Raw genomic sequence first — 23118 nt, forward strand, 5'->3', positions numbered from 1 at the left:
GAAACAAGAAGGTCATCTCCTCCTACACACACCCCCACACCTTAGATTCTCTTCTGAAATATGTGGGATGCATAAAATAGCAAATGCTGTCAGATCTCAAGTTGTACAAATACAGAGACAACGTTTTCAGTCTCACTGAAAAGTAGTTGTCAGAAATATGCCATTCATTCAGAGTGTCTAAGTGCTCTGTCAAGCTTTAACTTGATTAAAATTGAAAACCACATCACTTGAAAACCAAATGCAAAATCGAAATCTCTTTACTCAGTGCTCTTACAATCCGAAGCCTGGGCTTATGGATTATCCTCCGTTAATTTATGCCATCTTTGTGCCATACATTAATTTTGAATATATTTGTTGAAAATTTCCTGTAGCTTGCATTTATGGTTGTCAAAGGGGCTTTTATCTTGAAAAAAAAATGGTGCTGGTTTTAATTACAATTCTAAATAGCTTCATAACCATCGTGAACCCTAGATTTACATCATCTTTATGACAGCCACACAATTCCCGCTTTATTGATTTTGTCATTTGCTTCATTACAGTTAATGCAAACCTTTTGTACAGACACAATTCTAGTCCTGCACTCTTCTTGGAGGGGTCCATAGAACATCATGACTAAAATAGACCCCAACCCTCCACCCCATTTCCCCCGCAAAGCTGACCGAAGGAAAACTCAGAACAGGAAATAGTTCTAAAGTGGCTATCCATCACAGACCAAGGAAATGTTAGCTCTGAGTAACCCTACCCAACCCTTTTCTCTGATCAGATGGGTTCCGACTTTTCTGTTTTCAAGTCCTGAGAGATGGCATCCTTCACTGCGGCAGGACCACTGGGTTCATCCCACCTCCAGTTCCACTTGCCCTCTGTTTAGAGGAGACTTGTTTGTGGCAGGGGTCACCCCCATTCTACAGTTCACGTGTGAATCTCGAACCCCTGCATCCGGTCTGGCCAGGGGTAAAGGAACCGGAGCACTGGGGTGAAAACGTGCTGTGTCCTCTGCTGAGGCTGTGGGTGCCCAGGACAGGATGTTCAGAACCCAGGATGGGAAGTCGAAACCTGGGATGGAGAATTTGAAAACAAATTTCTTAAGGGGAAAACAAAAAGAATTGAAGAACTTAGGCGACATAGGAAGATGCAGGCTGCCGCGTTTGTGCCTGCCGGGCTCGGGCTCTGAGGCCAGCGACAGAAGCGGGAGCTTGGCGCTCCGGGCACCCAGTGCATGACAGGCTGCTTCTGGAGACTCGTGCACAGAGAGGAGTGTGCTCCGCAGGGAGAGTGAGAGGCTGGAAAAATAGCACTTGGACCTGGAGGTGAGCATTTTCCCCCTCAGGTTCAAATTTCAAGGGCTGTGAAGGAACTAACATTTAGCTGCGATATAAAAATAGAGTGAACTTGCCAGAAAGAGCAGTGCCAGTCCCAAGTTTGTTTCTGGGGGTAAGCATTCCCATTGTTGATGTACTTTACTGTCAAATCCTGGGAAAACCCTGGAAGGTGGGTTCTCTGCCCTGGCTCCTCCCAGCAGCTTCTGGATAAATCTGCTCAACTTGAGGGTATCACTTGGGGTGGTTGTCTCCCTTCCACATTCAGAGGCTGTGTTCCACACTGTGTCAGTCCCTGGTGAGATGTGGGTGACTAGCCCTCGTTTTCTGATGCCACTGAAAAATTATTCAGTGCTTTTCAAAAAAAGTCATTTCTGGGACTTCCCTGGTGATCCAGTATTTAAGACTTCACTTCCAATGCAGGGGGTGCAGTGAGTTCAATCCTTGATTGGGGACCTAATATCCCCCCTGTCTCACAGCCAAAAAACCAAAACATAAAACAGAAGTAATATTGTAACAAATTGAATAAAGACCTTAAAAATGGTCTACATTTAAAAAAAAAAGTTTTAAAAACAACAACAAAATCACCTCTGTGACTAATGAGAAGAAATGCTGTTTCTAAAAGGGTAGCCTTCAAGGAGATGAAGCAAAAGGAGCCTAACCCCTTATTGCTAACCCCAGAAGCACCCAGAAGCCTGAGAGAGCTGGACTTGTCTTATCTGAAACGTGCTCCACAAATCTCTACCCCATAGGCCCTGGTGAGGGCGTCTGAGCTTGGTGGGGTCCCATGAGCAGTTTGGAAGAAGTTGATACCACGTTTCATTCATATTTGTATATTTTTTTTCCCAGCCTACTGTTCAGATCTCCAGTGCTTTGAAAGTTTCCTGTCTTAACTGTTCCAGATATGAAAAAACTCATATTTGCATTTGCAACATACTGCATTAAAATCAAATCTCACTCCTTGGATAGTATAACAACAAAATAAGGAAGTCCTCATGTGAGGATCCAGAGGCTGGAATAATATTCTGCAGCCCTGAATGTCTGCTCACAAGGGATGCATAGAAATCATCTATTTTATGTCTTTGACTGACAGGGAAACTTCAGCCTAGAGAAGTTAAACCACGACTCAGCAAGGTCAGAGATCCTTGTCATCTGCTTCCCGAGCGAATTGTTTTTATTTTCCCCAGTAAACCACAGTGTCTTAGGTAAACTATACTACTGGCAAATGAGAAAAAGAGAATCTGTGTGCCCACCCTCACCCCACCCAGTGCAGTGTTTCTTGTCCTTAGTTCTGAAGTGGGAGCCATGTCCTTATTTCTTTTTCCTGGAATCAGGAGAGGAGTTAGAAACCTCTTTGAGGCTGTGTGTGTGTGTGTGTGTGTGTGTGTGTTTAGTCGCTCAGTCGTGTCCATCTTTGCGACCCTGTGGACTGTAGCCCACCAGGCTCCACTGTCCCTGGGATTGCCCAGGCAAGAATACTGGAGTGGTTGCCATTTCCTTCTCCAGGGGATCTTCCCGACTCAGGGATCAAACCTGCATTTCCTGTGTCTCCCGCAGCCATCAGACTGGGTATGGCCAGCTAAACTGAAGTGGCCACAACACAAAGTCAGAAGCAGTGGCTCCGGACGTGGATGCTTGTTGGTTAACCTGGCTTTCACCTAAGTACCCAGGTGGGAACCATCTCACAAGGACCCTCTGGCTTCTGGCCCTTTCTCTCTTTTATTTTTCTGGCCTCTTCTTTCTAATCCAAATTTTTTGGATTTATCCAGCTCAGTGAGACCAGTGTGTCTGACCAGAGTCCTGCGGGAATTCGGAGCCCAGCAGGCAGGAAGATGACTCACCTTTGTCACCTGGCCTCCATCCTTACTCTGCCCACGAGCCTCACCTGGGGACTTCCACAACCCGCATAGACCAGACGCCCGGACAGGAAAGGGTTTCTAGTGAGAGGTGCTTCTCTCTCTGCCTCGAAGGAAAGCCAAGGCCTCCTCTCCAGCCTTCTCAGAGAGGGAACCCAGAGAACCAGTCCCAAGAAGGGTGAAAAGAAAGTGAGGAACTCGGCTTCTGAAATGCAAACACAATCTACCGAGTTATCTATGCTGGCTACCTACGGAGAGGAGAGAGCAATGGTGTGGAAAATACAAAATAGTGGCTAATCCCCCAACATGTTATATTTGCCTTGAGAATAGAGAAGGTGATTTTGGCCCTTTCCATCAAGTTTAGGATCCTCATTCTCTTGCTTAAACCAATTTTATTTTTTCCTAAGTGTAGTGAGGGGTAGTGTGCCCAAAGCCAGCCAGGAGAAAGAGTTTTAAAATTTGCTGCCAACAATTCCCACCCCCCCCACCTTGTTTTTTTCCCATCTTTCTCATTGCTCTACAAATGCCAAGATACTGTTTTTCCACATCAGGCCAAATTGGGTTTCCTGCCTGATTGTGCATCATGTAAGACCTGGTCCGAGGTTTCCCTGCCTTTCTCTGTGATGTTGTCACAGGGGAGTTGCTCTCACAGTGGGATGCCCTCATAAAGCTCCTCTTTTTAATTTTTTTAGATGTGAAATTCATATAACATAGAATTCACCATCTTAGAGTATGCAGTTCAGTGGCATTTAGCACACACACAGTGTTGCACAGCCGTCATTTTGATCTACAGCGTTTTTATCCCCCAAAAGGACACCTGTGCCCACTAAGCCGCCACTCCCATTCCTCCCTCACCCCCAGTCTCCAGCAACTGTTAATCTGTTTGCTGTTTCTATAGATTACAGGTTCTGGATATTTCGCATAAATGGAATCATACAACATGGGTCCTTTTTTGTCTGACCGTTTGTTTTCAAGGATCATCACGTGGTAGCATGTATCAGGATTAATTCCTTTTTAATGACTGAATAATATTCCATTGTATGGATGTACCACAGTTTGTTTCTTCATTCCTCCATTGGCTATGTTTGAATTGTTTCTGCCTTTGGGCTATTATGAATAGTCCTATGAATATTTGTGTACAAATTTTTGTTTGAATGCTGTTTTCTGTTCTTTTAAGTATATCCCTCAGAGTAGAGCTGCTGAATCATTGGGTAATTCTATGTTCAGACTTTTGAAAAACCATCAAACTGTCTTTCAGAGTGGCTGTATCATTTTACATTCCCTCCAGCCATGTAGGAGAGTCCCCATTTCTCCACATCCTTGCCAGCACTTGCTTTCCATCTTTTTTGAGTCTAGTTATCCTAATGAGTGTAAAGCAGTATCTCATTGTGACCCCCTAGGGTTTTGCACCAAGCACTTCCTATGTGCCAGGTGATGTGAAGAAGGTGCAATTGTGGGCAAGACACTTCCTGCCCCTGCTCTCCTGTTGCCAGTGAATCCAGGCTCCATTATTCATTACAAGTCCTAGTTTAGAAAAAGAAGCTGGCCTTTTCCTAGAGTATTTCAGTTCTGTGCATTTGCTGAATTGAACGTAGTTATCAGCACTGCCCATGTTGCTGAGTCTTGATGCCCCTTTTTTCAGCAGTTAATTACACAGACCTTGATATCCCCTTACACTGAGCTTACAAGACACATTTTAATTGGCTTCTGCTGCCACAAAGATACCTTTGAGTGACGCCTTGCTAATGGCCACTGACCCCGTACATCTGAGTACACGACCTGGTGAGGGCTGCCTAGTCGTTTCAGGACCTGTGGCTTGTATACCTTTAGAAGACAAGCCTGCATCACACTGGGAAAGGTCAGGCACCAGGAAAGACTGATTAAAATCTGTGTAATTGGCCACTTGCCTGGAGCAGGGAGAACCATTTCTCTGGATGTGCCTTGCCCCTGCTCGAGAAACTCTAAACTGTCCCAGCCTGGTCAGGAGGCTGCCCATCCGTTTCAGTAGGTGACCTGCAATGGTGGCAGTCTCCTTAGGGTGGAGGTCCCTCCCCATTATTCCCAGAAACTGGAGCTAAAATCAGCATGCTTTCCCCGATGCTGCTAAAAGTCAATTGGCCTGGGACCCCCAGGTAATCTAATTCAGACACACACAGGGGAGGTGAGGGGACTGTACTACCCTCACCTACTGTCTTCTGGGTCAGAATGCTTGCAAGCCAGTGAAAGTAACTGGGACCCAATGACATGCTGAGACCAACCTTGACATTTCTCACCAGCCTCTTTCTATGCAAAGATGAGTGAGTTAAGTCATAGCAGGCTCCCTGTGCCTCCACACCAAAAGTCAAAGAGGTAGCATACCATGTAGGATGAAGCCTAAGGCTCCCAGGCAGGAAGACAGGTATGAACCTGAATCTTTAATAAGTGGCCTTGAAAATGCCACATAACCTCTCTGAATCTTGGTTTCCTTCTGTGTTTACAGCTAGTCCTACTGATGTGAAATAAGTGATTTAATGGAGGTTTTGGAGATGCCTAATAAATGCCTAATAAATAAACTCATTTTGGCTGAGTTTGCACAGGAAGGTTTCATAGAGGATGTGAGCTTTGAGGAGGGCCTTGATGGAGGGGAAGGGATTTCCCAAACAGAGGAGAGGGAAAGGACCAGCATGAGTGAGTACGTGGTAGTCTTCTCTGGCACATAGATGAGGTGGGCAGTGCCATGCTAAGGAGTTTGGGCCATGTGCAAAGAAGCAGCATCACCTGCAGTCATTGCGGGTTATAGACTGATCTGGATTCAAAGCCAAGCTGAGAGATGGTACTCTGGAAGCCTTAGTTGCCTTTTCTGTAAAACTGGAGTGCTAATGCTGTAAGACCCAACTTGGGGAATGTATTGAAGATGCTCAGCCCAATGCTTAAAGCCTAATAAATGTGAGTATGTACTCTGGGCAACAATTACTGTGGTTGGATTGTTGTTTAACAGTTTACAGCATAGGCCACAGGGAGTTGTTCAACATTTGTGTACAGATTAAGGAATGTTAAGATGAAGAAATCATACCCCATAGATGATGGTATGGATTTCACTAGCTTAGGTGCTCCAGACAGTAGTTGATTGTTTATTAACTGCAAATGGCCACAAAAGAAAAATAGGGTTAGATTTTGTAATTACCCTCCTTAGTGGTTCATGCCTATGGGAGTTGTACACATGGATATCACTGACCTGGTGAGAGAAAATTTTGTGTTGTCGTCCATGCAGGGTTTTGATGGCTTTTTGTATTTCAATCTCATATCAGCTGAAGAAGTACAAAGAGCATGTGAGTCTGAACTGCTGCCCTCAGTCCAGAAAGAATATATTGAATATCTCAATAATAGATTATTTGGTCTGGGATGGAAGAAGGGATAAAGAGATAAGCTCAAATCACAGCAGGATCTGAGTAAGATGAGCAGGAACTTTTTCTTTAAAAATCTCATAAGAAATTGACCTCAGGCTGCACATCTTCAGAGCTGAAAGAGCCTTTAGAGATTATGTAAGTCAAATTCTTATATTTAATATTATTTATTTCAAAGCAAAGAAAATTAAGCAAGGCCACATTTTCAGAGTGCATACATTTCATCATTTTCATACTCAAAATTTCCTTTCAGATTAAATGTTATCTCCATTTTACAGAAGAAGAAGTTGAGACTTGGGTGCATGGACAGTGCATAGTCTGTTCAGGCTCCTGTAACAAAAATATCATAAACTGGGGGGCTTATAAATAGCGGAAGTGTGTTTCTCACAGTTCTGCAGGCTGGTAAGTCCCAAATCAAGGTGCCAGCAGATTCTGTGTGTGCTGGGGGCCTGCTTCCTAAATAGCTGTCTTTTTGGTGTAAAGTCACACAATGGAAGGGGCAAGAAAGCTTTCTAGGGCTTCTTTGATAAAGACATTTATCCCATCCATGAGGGTTCTGCCTTTATGTCCTAATCACCTCTCAAAGATCCCTCCTCCTAGTCTCTTTGGGGGATAAGCCTCAACATATGAATTTGGTGGGAGGACACATTCAGTCTATAGTATTCTGCCCCTGATTCCCCCAAATTCACATCCTTCTCACATGCTAAATACATTCATTCCATCCCAGTAGATCCACACTGAGTCCAGCCTCAATTTGTAAGTCTGAAGTCCAGTGAAAGTGAAAGTCGCTCAGTTGTGTCCAACCCTTTGTGACCCCATGGAATCCTCCAGGCCAGAATACTGGAGTGGGTAGCCATTCCCTTCTCCAGGGGATCTTCCCAACCCAGGGATCGAACCCGGGTTTCCCTCATTGCAGGTGGATTCTTTACCATCTGAGCCACCAAGGAGCCCAGGAATACTGGAGTGGGTAGCCTATCCCTTCTCTAGTGGATCTTCCCAGTCCAGGAAGTCTCTGGGGTCTAGAGTCTTCTCTAAATATGACCTAAATCAGATATGGTTGGGACTCGAGCTATTGGGTCATTCTGAGGCAAAAGCTGTGGACCTGTGAAATCACGTATATATCTGCTTCCAAAACACAGTGGTGGGACAGGTAGGGGGCAGATAGTCCCATTCCAAGAGGGAGAAGCAGGACAGAAGAAAGGAGTGGTGAGTCCCAAGCAAACCCAAAACCTTGAGACTCAAGGTCCCCTGGGGGCCGATGTGACTCTCCTTATTCACATGCCAGAAATTTACAGGAGCCCTAGTCTTACATTTTATGAAAAAGATACATAACAAATATTGAGAGTTCCCAGAAGTTAGTAGTTAATATGGGTTGGGAAGGTGAATAAATTCAAGGAAGTTTTTTAAAATTTCTACATGAGAGATCCATGTGATTTTTTTTAAAGGGAAACTAAGATCTTTTTGAAGTCTTAGGAAGCCACCCCTGCCCTCCGATGATGGAGGCCAAGAGATTCTCAACTTCAGCCCAGAGGAGTGCTGCTTAGGACTCCCGTATTTGAACGAAAACCAGCATCCTGTCTGGGCTCCGATGCCTGCAGCTGCTTCAGGCCAAGAAGAAATTCTCTGCTCTGGCTGCGCTTACCGGTCGTATTCTCATGACTGGAATAGTTTATCTCTAGAGTCCAAAGGGAAAATTTCCAAAACCTCCACAAGGATGAAAAAACTTTAAAACCTTACTGCAGTTGGTACTGGTTGATTTAAAAAAGAAGTCAAACACAAAGATGTGGGAGATAACTTTCAGGCCTGTTAACAAAAGCACATTTCATCTTTCCAGGTTCTAACTCCCTTTCCCCTCTGCCAGGGAGGAGCCCCAGATGGTTATCGCTCAAGAGTGTAACTAGGGAAACCACAAACCTGCCCCCATCACTATGGAGACAGCCTTTTATTTGTGTGGCCTCTGAGTATTCATGACATCAGCAAGGATGCTTCTTACAAAGAAATTTTATCAATAATTCCCGATGAGCAAAGTTAGGAATCACATTAGAATGTTTCAGCCACTTTGAGGGCTCCCATCAGCCTAGTTGCAGGAGTGTTTAAAGGAGCAGCCCGTTTTACAGTAACTGCAGTGAGGAGCCTTTTAGAGTTGATGTAACTGAAAGCTGAGTTTGTGAAACAACAGACATTATAAGATTTAAGTAAACTGGTGCTGAGAATAAATGTTTCCAACAGAGTCAGCACCAGAGGTTTAATAGAGTGCCTGGGACAGAAGAGTTTCCTAGAACGGTCTCAGAAGTTTCCATACTTAAACAGGGGGAGTTCTGGGCAAACATTGTTAAGTTGGACATCCTAGCTCTAAAGTTCTTTAGTCTTCATATCAGGTTGACATAAGAAAGGCTGGATTTGAAGCATGCCTCAAAACAAGAGAGCACATTTTACAAACAACAGCCAAACTTCCTCGGCCCCTTGGTCTAAAAGTTGCTTAGAAAGAAAAGAAATTGTGTCATTGTGAATAGGGGGTATCTTCGTTTGATTTGCCCTTCGTCTGCGTGGTTTTTGTTATTGTTTTATTTATCTAGAAAAGCCAGAAATTTGTTCCTGAAACTTGTCCAAAATAAACGGGAGCTCAGCGTCTTCCCGACAACCATCCTTCCTGCTAAATTAATTTGCGGGGATTTCTAACCACCCCCCCCCTACATTTTTCTGCACAAATTCATTTGCCAAATCCCCAACAAACCGGAAACTGTGTAAACACAGAAGTGGAGTTATTGATATTTCCCAGCGATGTGTAAAACACGCCTTTATTCTCCAAGGTCTGGCGTGCTGCTTTGGTGCTAATCCATCATCTGTGTTTGCATTATTGCAGAGCTGGCGTTCGGGAGCATCTACTGGAGTGGATGCAGTTATTCTCCTGCTGAGAAGTTGCATATGTCAAACAGCAATATGATATATACTAAATAAAAGGTATTATGCTAGCCATGTGGCAAAGTATGCATAATGATACTTGGCGAAACAGATTCATGCTTCAGTTTTTAACTACATTCTAGGCAGAATGTTCTGATCAGAGAGCTTAATTAACCTAAGACTGTGTCCTTTGCAAAGTGGGTTTGGTTGATTGAGGTTTGGGAATGCTGACAATCACCTAATTATCTAAACTATTCTGTAAATATGACTGATGCAGGCACATTGAATTTCAGAGATCAATACCACTTACTTTCCCTGTTTTATAATATACTTTTGCATTTATATGTATACAATAGGGAGACAGTACTTGTAATTATTATGTAGGAAAAATAGGTATAAAGTTGTCAGTTCTATATATAGGAATCTCTGTGGATACATAAATAATTCATAGATCAGTAAATAAATCTATATGCATGTATTCTTGGGTCTGGTGGACAAGTGTACAAAATGTGCAAAATAATAGATAAACCTCTTTTTGCTCATTTGAGATGTTGTTTTAATGCAGAATTACAGTAGCTTCTTAATGATGAGAGGCAGTGACAATTCATTAGCAGACTGTGGCTTGGATCAAGTGTTCGATTTGCCTACAGAGTGTGACCAGTGTTCAGTTACATGAAGTGTCTGCATTTCTTTTGAACGCATTTTTTTTTTTCCTTTTGCCAGTTAAAATAACCTTGAGCTTTATTTTTTTTTCTTTTGAAGACCCTAGCCAGCAGAAGACAAATACTTCTATGATGTGCTTTTCAATAATGATTTTTTTAGAATGTTAAACTATCATATAAAACAACCTTCAGAAATGCTATTAGATTTCTTGTTTTCTTCTTAAAGGACAATTGGATGATGGGGAGACAAAGAATAGCCAGTCCAAGCTACTTCATGTTTTGTCTTCTGGATTGTTTTAAGAAAACAGGGGTTTCCCCAGGGTTTTTCTTTCTTTCTTTTTTTTCATAGTTGCAAAATTCTATTTCTCCTTGGTGTAGAAAAAGAAATACACTTTGAATATGTATATATTGGAGCATATCTATTTCGTCAAAAAAATGTAAGTTAGTTTAGTTTTTAGAATTCTTTTATACATTTTAAGATAGTTGAAATGTAAACACCACAGGTAACCTTCCAGATACTTTCAAAGGGTATCTCACCCTTCATTCTCTATCCCAGTCCCTAACACAGTGTGAACATCTAATAATATTCAGGTGGTCTAATAGGATCTTTAACTATAGGTTCATTAGCTGGATTCCAAGACCAAAAGACTTGCTTTGAATTTCTTGTTGGGCTTCCCTTGTGAATTTCGTGCAGAAGTCCTTCCATTTCTCTATTTCACACATTTCATGTAGATAGTTTTGCTTGGAAATTACCAAGCTGTTTAACTGCAGAGGGTGCTAAACTTCAGCTACTTTTCCCATTTAGCATCAGAAGGACCGCAGCAACTCTAGCTGCAGTCCTAGAGCAAGACACTGCGGCTGGATCTGAAGCCCGACTGACAGTGCCCTGAGGCCACGTTTAACCCTGCCCGGGCGAGATGCTGGGCCCCCAGAACATCTGGAGAAAAGTGAACATCTGGGCAGGCGTGCTCTGGTGCATAGAGTGTAGACACTGCGTCTAGATAACTAGTTGGGAATTCTTTTCTTCCAGCTCTCCAAAAACCTGTTTCTGGAGATTTCTATTTTCAAGGTATTCCTCACAGAGTCTCAAATGTATCATTGAAATCATGAAATTTTCTTTCTTCTCTTGTTGCGTGATGGTTGTGGTTGATAGATAGGTAGATGGCTCAAAATTGTAATCATTTTTTTAAAAACCCTTTTAAAAGGATTTAGATATGCTTCTTTCTGTTTCTGAGCCACAAAAATATTTTCCATCCTGCTTCAATTATGAAACTTGAAATTGCAATAGAAAGAGATGAATTGTGATAATACTATGCTTACAAATGGGAATTCTTACAGAAGCCTACTCTCCCTGTCTGCTCTTTGTGGAGATTAAGTCCTCACTCATGCTGACTTTCCTTTCTTACTTGTTTATATTCTCAGAGTATAAAAATACAATGGTCAGAAAGTTCCTCTTGGGGTATCTGCATTTAGTTCTTGCCTGAGGATTCCTTTCTAAACGGACTTTGGTATCATGTTAGCAACTCACATTGTTTGCCGAAATCGGAGCTGCCCAGGGAAATTAGAGCAGTTAATTTAATATCATGAACGTATGGGGGCTTCTTGCCTGATTCACAGGCGGGAGAGTGTAAATCACATTGAGTATTCTGAATAAAGCAGATGACAGTAAAAACCGCCTCCATCCGCTGCCTTCCTGCCCCTCATCCTCACTTTGCACCTGTGGAAATCTCCCTTCATTCCAAGCATACTCCCCAAATGCTTGCTAGTAGAGATGTGTGAGGCAGAAAGGCCTCATGAAGGACCGCCCCATCGCCATTGTTAGTGACGGGGCCACAGCCAGAACCGTGCGGCTTGTGGCTTAGAGCTTTCATCCATGTGTTTCTGAGCTCAGCCCTGCCACAGTGGCAAAGGAAGGACTCATTCTTCAACCATAGGTGACCAGCTGTGAAGTCCCTGGCACTAGGCTGGGCACTGGGGTCGGTTATATTGTGTGGCAAGAAGTACAGGATTTGTAGCAGTGCAAGACGCACTTCTTATTGCCAAGGAAAAATAAAAAGAGAGCTACCCAGTACTTTCAGACAGCCAAGTTCTCAGTGCTCCCATTTCCGAAGTTCCCTTGGCACCTGCTTCTTGAGTAAACGGTGTGTGGAGGGGATGGTTGGCTTTTTGATTTGTTCTTAAGAGGATCGTTGAATGAGTCTTCAAAGGTGCAATATGGACCTTTGACCAGAAAGCTTAGAACACATGTCGGCAGCCTCTGTCCACCCCTGGAAGCAAACTGCCAAGTCAGATGGTTTGTCCTTAGCTCTGGAAGGTCTCTGTGTGCCTAATTTCACTTCTCTCCCAATACCCGCAGAAAGATGCTACGTTTGCATTTTTTTCACCTCCCTTCTCCTGTGCTTCAGGACTAAGTTGTGTGTGTCTGAGATGTAATTTAGAAAGAAAATGAAACCTTGTCGGAACTGAGTGTGTATTTACTTTGTTTTAGGGATCTAGCTTATTTGCTGGAAATATAAGAATCGATTGCAGATAATTAATGAGTGTATCATGAATACTCTGAGGCTCAGTGCCATGCAGATGTGATTGTTGGGAAGTGAATAACTTGGGTTTACATTTGCCTGACAAGACCCTCGCAGGCATTTACCCCGTAGACTTTCAAAATGAACAATACATCTTGGGAAGAACTCTTTACTACCAAGGCAGGGATACTGTTTATCTGTGACTAGAATGAAAGGAGACAATCTAGATTATAATAAATGTCTTCTAGAAAAGCACATTTCAGCATAAATATTTTAAATTTTGATACCTTTCATGGGTTCCAAAACGCTCTATAATATACACCCACAGAGATGCTTATATTAAAGTTCAGTTTTCTCCACTACTAATATACAACAAGGTGTCAACTTGTGCCACCCACTGAAAACTATTTAAACAGCACGTGATTGATAGTGTACTGGGCATCTCTGCTTTTAGCCTTAAAGTGAGCAGGGCCCTATCAGCAACTCTTGGTCGCCACCGCTCTACACCCTAAGTGGCAGAGCCCCGATGGGAGACTGAGCAGTGGATTTTCAAAATCTTTTGCACATATCCTTTCCCTCTACCCTTTCTCATTTCATTCAACCACTTCTCTTTTTTTCTCTTCTTTCTATGAGTTTTTTCCTCCCCTGAATGTTACAGTCTTTCCATGTAAAACCCTGTACATTTAGAGTATTATGGTTGGTTTCTGTCACTCTTGTAAAGAAAAGGAATAGAAAACACTTCCAAAATCCAGCAAATAAACAATATTCTAATAGCCAGGACCTCTCTAACATGTCTACACAAAAGCAGGTACGCCACAAACTGTCATCTCTCTACACTACCCCAGACTTCCCAATTTGATGATTTAGAGACTTTTCTACTTAGGTAGATGGTCCTGTTTTTGCCGAATTCAGCACGTTCATTGAACAATTTCTTGGAGCCAAATGCCAACTCCACTGCATTTCTGCTTGGTAAGGTTTGGTGGCCTTGGCACAGGGCAGGAGTTGTTGATTCATTGACCCTTAAACAGATGATAAATCTAGAAGTTGGACAGTAGTCCTAGATTGCCTTAATAGAACTTCTGCGGGGAATCAGTGGCTCCAACACTTACGGGAAATCTACAAAAAGGCCACTGTCTAAACTCTCGTTAAGAAAGGCTCGGGAAGAACCTGGGGTAGCAGGAACTACTCAGAGATAATGTGTGAGTCGGCCAGAAAGGACTCTGAATGCTAGATGTGGAATTCATCAACTTGCGGAGTGGTTCTGCTTCTTGAGACCCCTGTTTCTTGCTGCTGCTTTCACTCTAAATGCCTGGTGTGTTGTATCGTGAGCATCTTTTGAGATGATTCAGTTCCCCATGGGACCGCAGCAGAGCCCATCTGCTCTGATGCACTCCATCACTCTGATTGTATATATTTCATTCATGTGCATTTATGCAATCCTACATCTGTATATTTTTTTCATTGATAACAGGATTTTAATTGTAATTCCACCTTCCTTCAGCAGAATATAAAATGCTCCAAGAGGGCTACCAAAGGCAGCTCTGATGTATCTTCTGCAGAGAGTTGTCTTGGTGCAAGACAAGCTCAAGTTTCAGGTGAAAATTCCAGCAGCCGGAGGACCCTCCACCTGAGAGAACTGATTCTGTCTGAGACAAAGAAAAAGGAGTCTAGACAGGAGTTTGTCACTACAGCCATACTTCTTTCTACTGCTCTTCCTCCAAAGACCGTGGTGTGTTTCACACACAGAATTTAAGACAGTCTGGCGATAATCACTATTTTCTGTATAAAACAGTTTTTAATTAAATGAGTTTTTTAATATATATAATAGATAATATTTAAGTTGAGGTGTGGTCGTGATCAATCTCCTGACTTACACATCAGGCATATTTTGATTTGAGATAGCGGTATCTATTTGTTATTGCTCAACTAGAATAACCTCAGTCCCCAACTGCAATGTATATTAGTCAAGGCGTCTTTTTAAAAGACAGGATTTTCATGCTCAAAAGATGGAAAAGGAAATAAGAAAAAAAGGCCCCAAATAGGTGCATTTAATTCTCCCCAATTTAAATTTACATGGTACATCTTTAAAGCGATAATGATAGTCCTTTTTTCCCCCTCATCAGGAACGCTTCCATCAATGAGTTTCTTTAATGTCGATGATGCTTGGTGCAGTTTGAGGGAATCTGTATTTAGTCAGAGACTGCTTCAATAGAATGACCTGCCAGATGGGCCCCATAACAAAGCACGGAGGCATCAAACCACCACAGACATTTGGTGCTTAGAATAATAAAAAGACTATAAAATTAGATTAGTTGAGTCTAATTTGGAATTGGTATATTCCCCATGCACCCTCACTGCTCTTGGGCAGATAAAGCCTAAAGATTTAGCACTGTGTCAGAGCGGAAGACTGCAACTTCCAGTAAAAGGGAGACAGGGAGAGGGAGCGAGGGGGAAGAAAGCATTCTGGGAGGTCACCGAGGGCAGAGCAGTGACCTCCAATGATTTACAGGCCTTTAACTTAATGAAATTGTTTCAGTGACATGACGGTAAGAGCTCGTAATGGATTGGATGCCCTAATGTAATGAAATTACTCCCTTCTGCCTAAAAAAAAAAAAGCGCAATTAATATTTGCCGAGACCTGACAGCCTTTGGTGCGCTCGTCTGTGTAGTCCCTGAGACAGTCAGGAGGAGAGGCAGCAGCGTGGCAGACAGGCTGGCTCTGCACGAGCTGCTGGCGGGCGAGCAGAGCCGGCGAGGGCGGAGGGGCCGGCGCTCCGCTCGGGGCCGGACGCCCGGCGGCCCGCCCGGCTCGCGGCTCGGCCCCGCTCAGCCCTTCACGCTCTCCCCTTGCTTTTCCACAGGCAACTGGACAACAACCACATCAGCTGCATTGAAGATGGAGCCTTCCGAGCGCTGCGTGACTTGGAGATCCTGTGAGTTGATTCTGCGATCGCTGCCTGGTGTGCGTGCGCGTGTGTGTGTGTGTGTGTGTGTGCGTGTGTGTGTGTGTGTGTGTGTGTGTGTGTCCGTCCGGGTGAGGAAGAGACTGGGGGAGTGTGTGTGCCCGGGGGTCCGTGTGGATGCATTTCTGTGTCTTCTGCTGCAGTGCTATTAAAATTGGGAACTGGGAGATCCCTCCAGCTCACCTTGGTTAAAGTGTTTGCGGGCAGCAAAGTGTGATTTCTCACCTCCCACAAACTGGGGTCCTGCTAATTAAGTCTCAATTGAGTCCTTTCTCCCCTGATGCTCCCACGATATTTGTTGCTGGGTGAAACAGATGGGCTGGAGGAGACCCCCAGTGCCTGCTGGAGCATTCAGGGAGCGCCTGAGTGTGGGCTTAGAGAGCAGGTTACAGGTCTGGGAGATGAGGAAGGGCTAGCGCTGCAGGGTCAAGGCTGGAATCACCCAGAATCAGAAAGGGACCTTGGCACAGAACCAGGCGGAATGCCAGACCGCTGGTAAAGTCCAGTCATGGCCGTGCCTCCTGGGATCTCATCTCAGGTTTAAATCCAAACTTTAAGCAGTAACCTTAAAGTGACAAGGGCTGGGAGGTGAGGGAGAAGATGAGAGGAGATGAACGCCTCCGCAGAAGACCACCTTGTATACCCTGTCTAGGAAAAACATGTAGCTGTCTTCACATGTTCTGGATTTTCAAATGGGTCTAGCTAAGGAAACCTGATTGCCAGGGGGAGAGTCAGCTAGGAGTCATCCCCGGGTCATTCAGACTAAAATTGGATTGTGTAAGAAAACATTTTGTTTGTTCTCCCCCACCCCAAACTACACTTCCAGCTGTCTCTGATTTGGGGGAACCTGAAGAGGAAGGTGACCAAGCCTAGCAGAACTTGCGTTGGGAGACGTGTGATTCAGCCCCAACGTGGCCCCTCAATTAGCTGTGTGACCTTGGGCAAGTGCCGTCTGTGTTTGGAGCCTCAGTTTTCTCATTTAGAAAATGAAGGGGGTCATTGCTGTATTGTGGAGGGACTTCCCCTTTCCAATTTCTGTAATTGCTTGCTTCTAAAAATAATTTTGATGGTACAGTTCTAGCCAGAATGATAAGGGCAGAATACACTCCCCTAACAAAAAAAAAAAATTACATAGTCACCAGATTACATATCTCTGACTTCCAGAAGAATGAATAAATGTCAAACAAATGAATGAACTGAGTACATTAAAATGTCCGTTTGTCCACAAGGGGAGGTCCACCTTCCTTTTCACCTGGCCCTGCAGGCAGCAACAGTGGGTTGGAGACATCCTCTCCACACTGTGTGAAAGAAAGGTGATTCCAAGAGGAATCACGGGAAATCAAGGGGATGCTGATGCTGCAAGCTGCTGGAAATCGGATGAAAGCCGAGAATTCCCAGTACAGAAACGGCAGGACCCACAGCCAGGAGGTCAGTCAGGTTGTCATTCCTAAGATGGATGGTCTCTCTTCACCCAAACTCTGACCTCAGAACCAGCACCAAATGTGTGTCTGCTTGGGAAAGGATGCCAGCCCAAATTTAGTAACCCAGGACTCCTCTTATCAAGAGGCTAGAGCTGAGAAGGGTAGGTGTGATTTTCCCTGCCTGCAAAAAAGCCTCTGTAGAAAGGGCTGCTGGGAGCATATCACCTTCTTCTTGAGAAGGATGAGAAAATTCCCTGGGAAGGGACCAAGAAATGGAAGTCACCACCTGCCACGAAACAGCTGTGATGACCTGACAGTCCACATGTTAGTGCTCTCGACTGGGCGGAGTGTCATCTCGCCTCACCAGGAATGCTGCCTGGGGGCAGTGGGAAGGGCTGTACAGTCAGACACCCCTGGGTGTGGAGTCCTGGATGTGGTGGCCCTTTGGCTAAGTTATTCTACCTCTCTGTTTCCTTAACTTTGAGAGATGCCCTCTATACTACACAGGATTCACTCAGTTGTGTCTGACTGTTTGCGACCCCACGGACTATAGTCCACCAGGCTCCTCTGTCCATGGAATTCTCCAGGCAACAATACTGGAGTGGGCTGCCATTCCTTTCTCCAAGGGAATCTTCCCAACCCAAGGGTCAAACCCAGGTCTCCTGAATTGCAGGCAGATCCTTTACCATCTGAGTCACCTGGGGTCCCCTCCACTTCCCTAACTTTCTCCCCACCATGCCCTCATCTCCATCAAACTCCTGTCCAGGACAGAATTGAACGGAATTCCTCTCTACTCTGATTATATATATAAAATGTATATTCATGATGTATATAATGCATATATAATTTTTATCCAGATACACCACAACTTGAAGCTTAAAAACTCACTATGAAAAAAAAAAGTTCTCTCTCCCCATCATTGTAAAGAGCTCACAGGATCTGATTAGTTTATCTTCTCAATTCTAAACAAAACTAGATCAATAGCTTTGTTTTAAAGACACTCTCATTTGGCTTCACATGGCTAAGTACTTAAAATTAATCATAATCAGGTATTCCATGGGTTTTTAATTTCCAGCAGAGACACACAGCTTTGGAACCATCCATCTTCATGGTGAGCATACTGAAATTGGCTGGAGCTGACATCTCCATTTAAAGACCCTCCCTGCCCCACCCCCAGACCTTCCAAATGTCATCTTCACACTGACATTTTATAATATTTCTCTGTAATCACAACTTAGGCACTATAAAGAAACTTGACAATAAATTATTAATAAAAAATAGGAACTAAGTGAGGGCATCATATATTAACTTAATAAATTCTTCAGAGAGAGACAGAGACATCAGGGGGAAGGGGAGGGAAATTCGAAACACGCTATCCCCACAAAGGTCATCTCTAAGTATCTAAAGCTTTTATAATCTGCAAATCAAGAAGACAAAATATAGAGACTTCCCTGGCAGTCTAGTGGTTAAGACTCGGCACTTCCACTGCCTGGGGCATCGGTTCAATCCCTGGTTGGGGAAAGAAGTTCCCACATACCATGTGGTGTGGGGCAAAAAAAAGAAGACAAAATATAGTATTTCATGTATGTTTTCTATCTGACATGAGGCAGAATAAAGTACAAAATAAGGAAAGAGTCCCCATTACCTCAAAGAAATCTCTCTTAAGATTAAGTTTAGAGACAAAAACCAGTAGTGAAAATATTTCACACAGGGTCACCCTGTTATTCCATCCTTTCATGGATGGAAATGCCATGAAACTTCTTTCCATCCAGGCTGAGGTTGGTGGCACTGAACGTAAAGGGTGAGTCTAGGCAGGAACCCCTAGCGGTGAGGAGTCAGGAACTGTACAACCTGGGAAAAGACTGAAATCTGTCCACCTCAGCCCCATTTCTGACTCAAGCGCAGTGGGGGATGTCGAGCGCGGAGTATGGTAGACAAAGGAAGAGAACCACCGCCCTCTGCTTTTCCGGCAGCCAGAGAAGGCAGTGAGAAGGGCCTCATGGTGTGGCCGAGACTCCAGAGAAGGCAGTGAGAAGGGCCTCATGGTGTGGCCGAGACTCCAGAGAAGGAGCCCCCAGGCAAGTGATGATCCTGGCGGTCAGCGTGCGGTTACTGGTTGTTGCGGTTTAGTCGCTCAGTCGTGTCCGACTCTGTGCGACCCGTGGACGGTAGCCCGCCAGGCTCCTCTGTCCGTGGCATTCTCCAGGCACGAATCCCAGGGTGGGTCACCATTTCCTTCTCCAGGGGACCTTCCTGACACAGAGATCGAGCCCACGTCTCCTGCATTGGCACTAAAAGTGGTGCTTTTATGTCCGTTATCTCTGCATTCTCACCACCCCTCCATGAAACTTATTGTCACCTTCTTTTTCACAGAGGACACCTATTTCAGAGAAGCCAAGTAACTGCCTAACTAGCAAGCAGCAGAATATGTGTTACTGAGGCTCCCAGGTGCTGGCTCCGCTGAGGCAGGGCCAGCGTGTGCCTCAGCATGGTCTGAACTGGCCCCAGAGCTGGTCTCGGCGAGCTCCCAGGGCCTCAGGGTTGTGCTGAGGAAAACTCCGGAGCCTCCCACAGCTTGTGAGATTGTCATTCCCATTACCCAGGGATGGGTCCCCATAAAGCTGAAGGTAACTCAGCTTCACAGGGGAAAAAAATCATCCTGCTTTTTCACTGACTGACATTTGAGTCCCAGACGCAACTTCTCTTCACTTCTGGGCGTCACCGATTGATTTTGGTACTCGATGCGGCTCTGTTTCTTAGTTGAGGGACCTCACTTTCTATTACCTTGCTTTCAGACGCCCTTCTGTTATCCAAATCATAGACCATTCATTTCTGTGGGTTTGTACACATGGCGGTTCACGTCCTTGGTTTTCTCTGGGTAAGGCGTGTGTAAACCATGGTCGAGTGTGCCAAGACTGCATTTCCTTGGCTGGCCAGGAATCATTTCTGGGGGGACTCTGAGCCTGGGTTTCTAGACCCCGCCAGCTAGGTTGAGGACAGCCAGGCATGTCACCAGTTTTACCAAGCTCCTCTCTGCCCTACATGCCATCTTATATATTAAAAAAAAAAAAAAATCAGAAAAAAATATTGAATGGAAAAAAAAATGAGTAGGGGCAAATGAAACAAAAAACAACCTAGCCTAGTCAAATATTTAAATTTTTTTTCCATAGTATTGTGGGAGAAAAGATTCTCAGACATTGTCTCCTGGCCAGAAGACAAACGTAGCAGATCAGAAGTTTGGTAGATATGCTTCCAAAATGCTAGGAACGCATCCCCAAGACACTTTCAGTGAGTGGTCTGCCCTTGATAAAGCACATGTACTGGCCAAATCTCACATCGATCCGACAGGTCTTTCGATAACCAGTCTGTGCTGTCTTGAAAGCCTCACGCGCCTTTCTGTCACTTACCATTTTGGAAGTTCAGTGATATCATCATAGGCTAGCTCTGGAAAGACCTTCGCTGTCTCCAGGATGACCTCTTACTGTTGAGATAAGGCATGGGGAGGCTGAGAGCAGGGTCAGGACTAGAGTGAGGCCCATGCCTTCTAACATTTTTACCCTGGGCGCCCCACTTCCCTCGCCCTAGTCCTGGCCCTCACCTTGGCTTGTCCAGGGCAACAGCAAGTTAGCAGAAGCAAAGGACTAGAACCTGGGTCTCCGGACCCCTGAGTCCATGTTCTTTGCCCACAGTGGGCACCCCCAGGCAATTCAGCTATACAGAAGAAGTCCTCTGGTAAGTCTGGGGATCCTAAGCACAGTTGTCCTTTCAAAACCTATCATTAAATGTTTTATATTATGTAGCAGATTGAAGTGAAAAGTAAAAGTGTTAGTCACTCAGTCGTGTCTGACTCTTTGTGACTACATGGACTGTAGTCTCCTCTGTCCGTGGAATTCTCCAGGCAAGAATGCTCAAGTGGGTTGCCATTTCCTTCTCCAGGGGATCTTCCTAACCCAGGGATCGAACCTAGGTCTCCTGCATTGCAGGCAGATTCTTTACCATCTGAGCCACCAGGGAAGCCCCCGTTAGCAGACCTGAAAGCAGAATCATTCTTTGATTCTATCGTGGACTGAAGTTTGCCCACCCACAACCTGCTAATCAACTCTCTTGAAACCAAAGTTGCAAACTAGATGACAGACTACATTTTGGTCACAAATGAGGTTTTCTTTTTCATCCTAAGAGTGTTTGTTACCATTTTTAATTAGCATTTCACATTGAAAAATGATGCTATTTTTTGTAAAAGTCCAGAATTTCAGCTTTGGACTTTGGTGAAGCAGAAGCATTGGCGACTCTGGCCTGCACATCTGCATTGTGACAATCAGTTGAGACTGAAAAGCACTTACCCTCCTTAGATGGGGTGTGTATAGCCTCCACCTTCTCATTGATCTCCTCCCATTTCAGTTACCTACCAGCCCAGACAGCCCCTGCTTTAATCCATCCAAAAAGCAAGGGTATGTGCCAGCATTGTGCCAGATGCCAGGGACAGTAAAGCTTTAAATGAGCAGCTGCTTTGGTGTATCAAACTCTAAAGGTGAGAGCTTATCAGAATTGTTGATCAGACAAGCACAGACAGCTAAGTGATGGGGAGTCCAGGACTCCCAGACTGAACAAGGGCACCTTGGAAGCCACCTGGGATGCCTCATGCCTCACCTGGGAAGTTCTTCTCAGGAGCTGAACTTGATTCCAGATTCCCTTTGATTGTAAAACAGTTATAACTGGGTTTATGCAGGCTTCTCAGGTGGCACTAGTGGTACAGTACCTGCCTGCCAATGCAGGAGTCATAAGAGATACGAGTTCAATCCCTGGGTCGGGAATATCCCCAGAGGAACACATAGCAATCCACTCCAGTATTCTTGCCTGGAGAATCCCATGGACAGAAGAGTCTGGTGGGCTACAGTCCATAGCATCGCAAAGAGCTGGACACAACTGAAGCAACCTAGCATGCACACGTGCACATAGGATGAGAAGCAAGAAAGGAAAACCTCCCACTATTTCTTGCTCCCTAGACCCCAGCGTCAGCCCAGGTAACAAGCTCCCTTTAGAGAAAAGGGTTAATGCAGTGATGGGAATTTACTAGACTTTTAGTGTAGTTCTGTTTCAGCCACCTCTGAGCAAATATGACACGGCTTGACCCTGAGCCCTACTTGTAGATACAGAAAGAAAGTCCTTTTTTGATATAAGAAGAAGACAGTAAAAGAAATGGACAGTAGTCCTGATACCCAGATCAGGATGTTCTCACTCTCCTATCAGAGGGTGGTGGTTCTGGCTGAGGGGTGCTGGGCACTGGGTGTTGGGACATTTATGGACATGGTTGGTCTAATTCAGAAAACCCAGAGCTTAATGCAAGTGGTGATGTGTCCTCCACTTCCAGTGAGCTTCCTCTGAGTGTGGAACCAGATGCTCTGATTAATGAATAATAATAATATGCTGATACATTGTATAATGAAAGGATATCATAGGAATTACTAGGCATTATAACTGTTATAATTACTATGATAGTCTCCATGTTCTAACATCTGCTACCTTCCAGGCACTGTGATAAAGCATTGTAATGCAGCGTCTTACATAACCCCTCTCTACAGCCTTCCAAGGTAGATCTTGGTAACCTCATTTTACCAGTGAGGAAACTGAGGCTTAGAGAAGTTGAACAACTTGTCCAGGGTGATGCGAACAAGTATAAGAAGGGAATTATTCTTTCAGTGTCAAATCCCCTGCACTTAACTGTTCGGCTACACACAAAAAATTAGAATTAAAAAATACATCCCGGAGCACACATATTAGAGAAACAGTTATATGCGTTAGTGAGGTTATTCTCTGTAGCCCAGAATAATGCAGGAACTACAGACTTTCTTTTTGAAAAGTTGACTCCTAGGGTGCTCAGATCTAAACCTATGACATCAGTTTATTCAGCACCACATCCCATTACATGAGACTGCCCAGACAAGGATGTGGGAGGAAGTCTGCTCTTCTGGAGTGGGTGGGGGGGCATTACAGTCCTCCCACAGGACTGGTTGCCAAATCAGCTCCACCAACTTGAGTGGTTTGGGGTTCATTTCCTTTCAAAAGAGAAACATTAATACCAATCCTTAGGCTGGGGATT

The 23118-nt window shown here is 44.4% G+C and overlaps 1 protein-coding gene across 1 annotated transcript in view; it reads left to right on the forward strand.

Annotated features, from left to right (window-relative positions):
* The window catches only part of SLIT3 (slit guidance ligand 3), a 723374-nt gene that overhangs the window by 505283 nt on the left and 194973 nt on the right, over nt 1–23118 (forward strand). The window contains exon 6 of the mRNA XM_070476865.1: nt 15499–15570. Coding sequence (XP_070332966.1) covers nt 15499–15570 — 72 coding nt within the window. The remainder of the gene's footprint in view (nt 1–15498; nt 15571–23118) is intronic.

Source organism: Odocoileus virginianus, chromosome 14, assembly GCF_023699985.2.
Source record: "Odocoileus virginianus isolate 20LAN1187 ecotype Illinois chromosome 14, Ovbor_1.2, whole genome shotgun sequence".
NCBI lineage: Eukaryota > Metazoa > Chordata > Mammalia > Artiodactyla > Cervidae > Odocoileus > Odocoileus virginianus.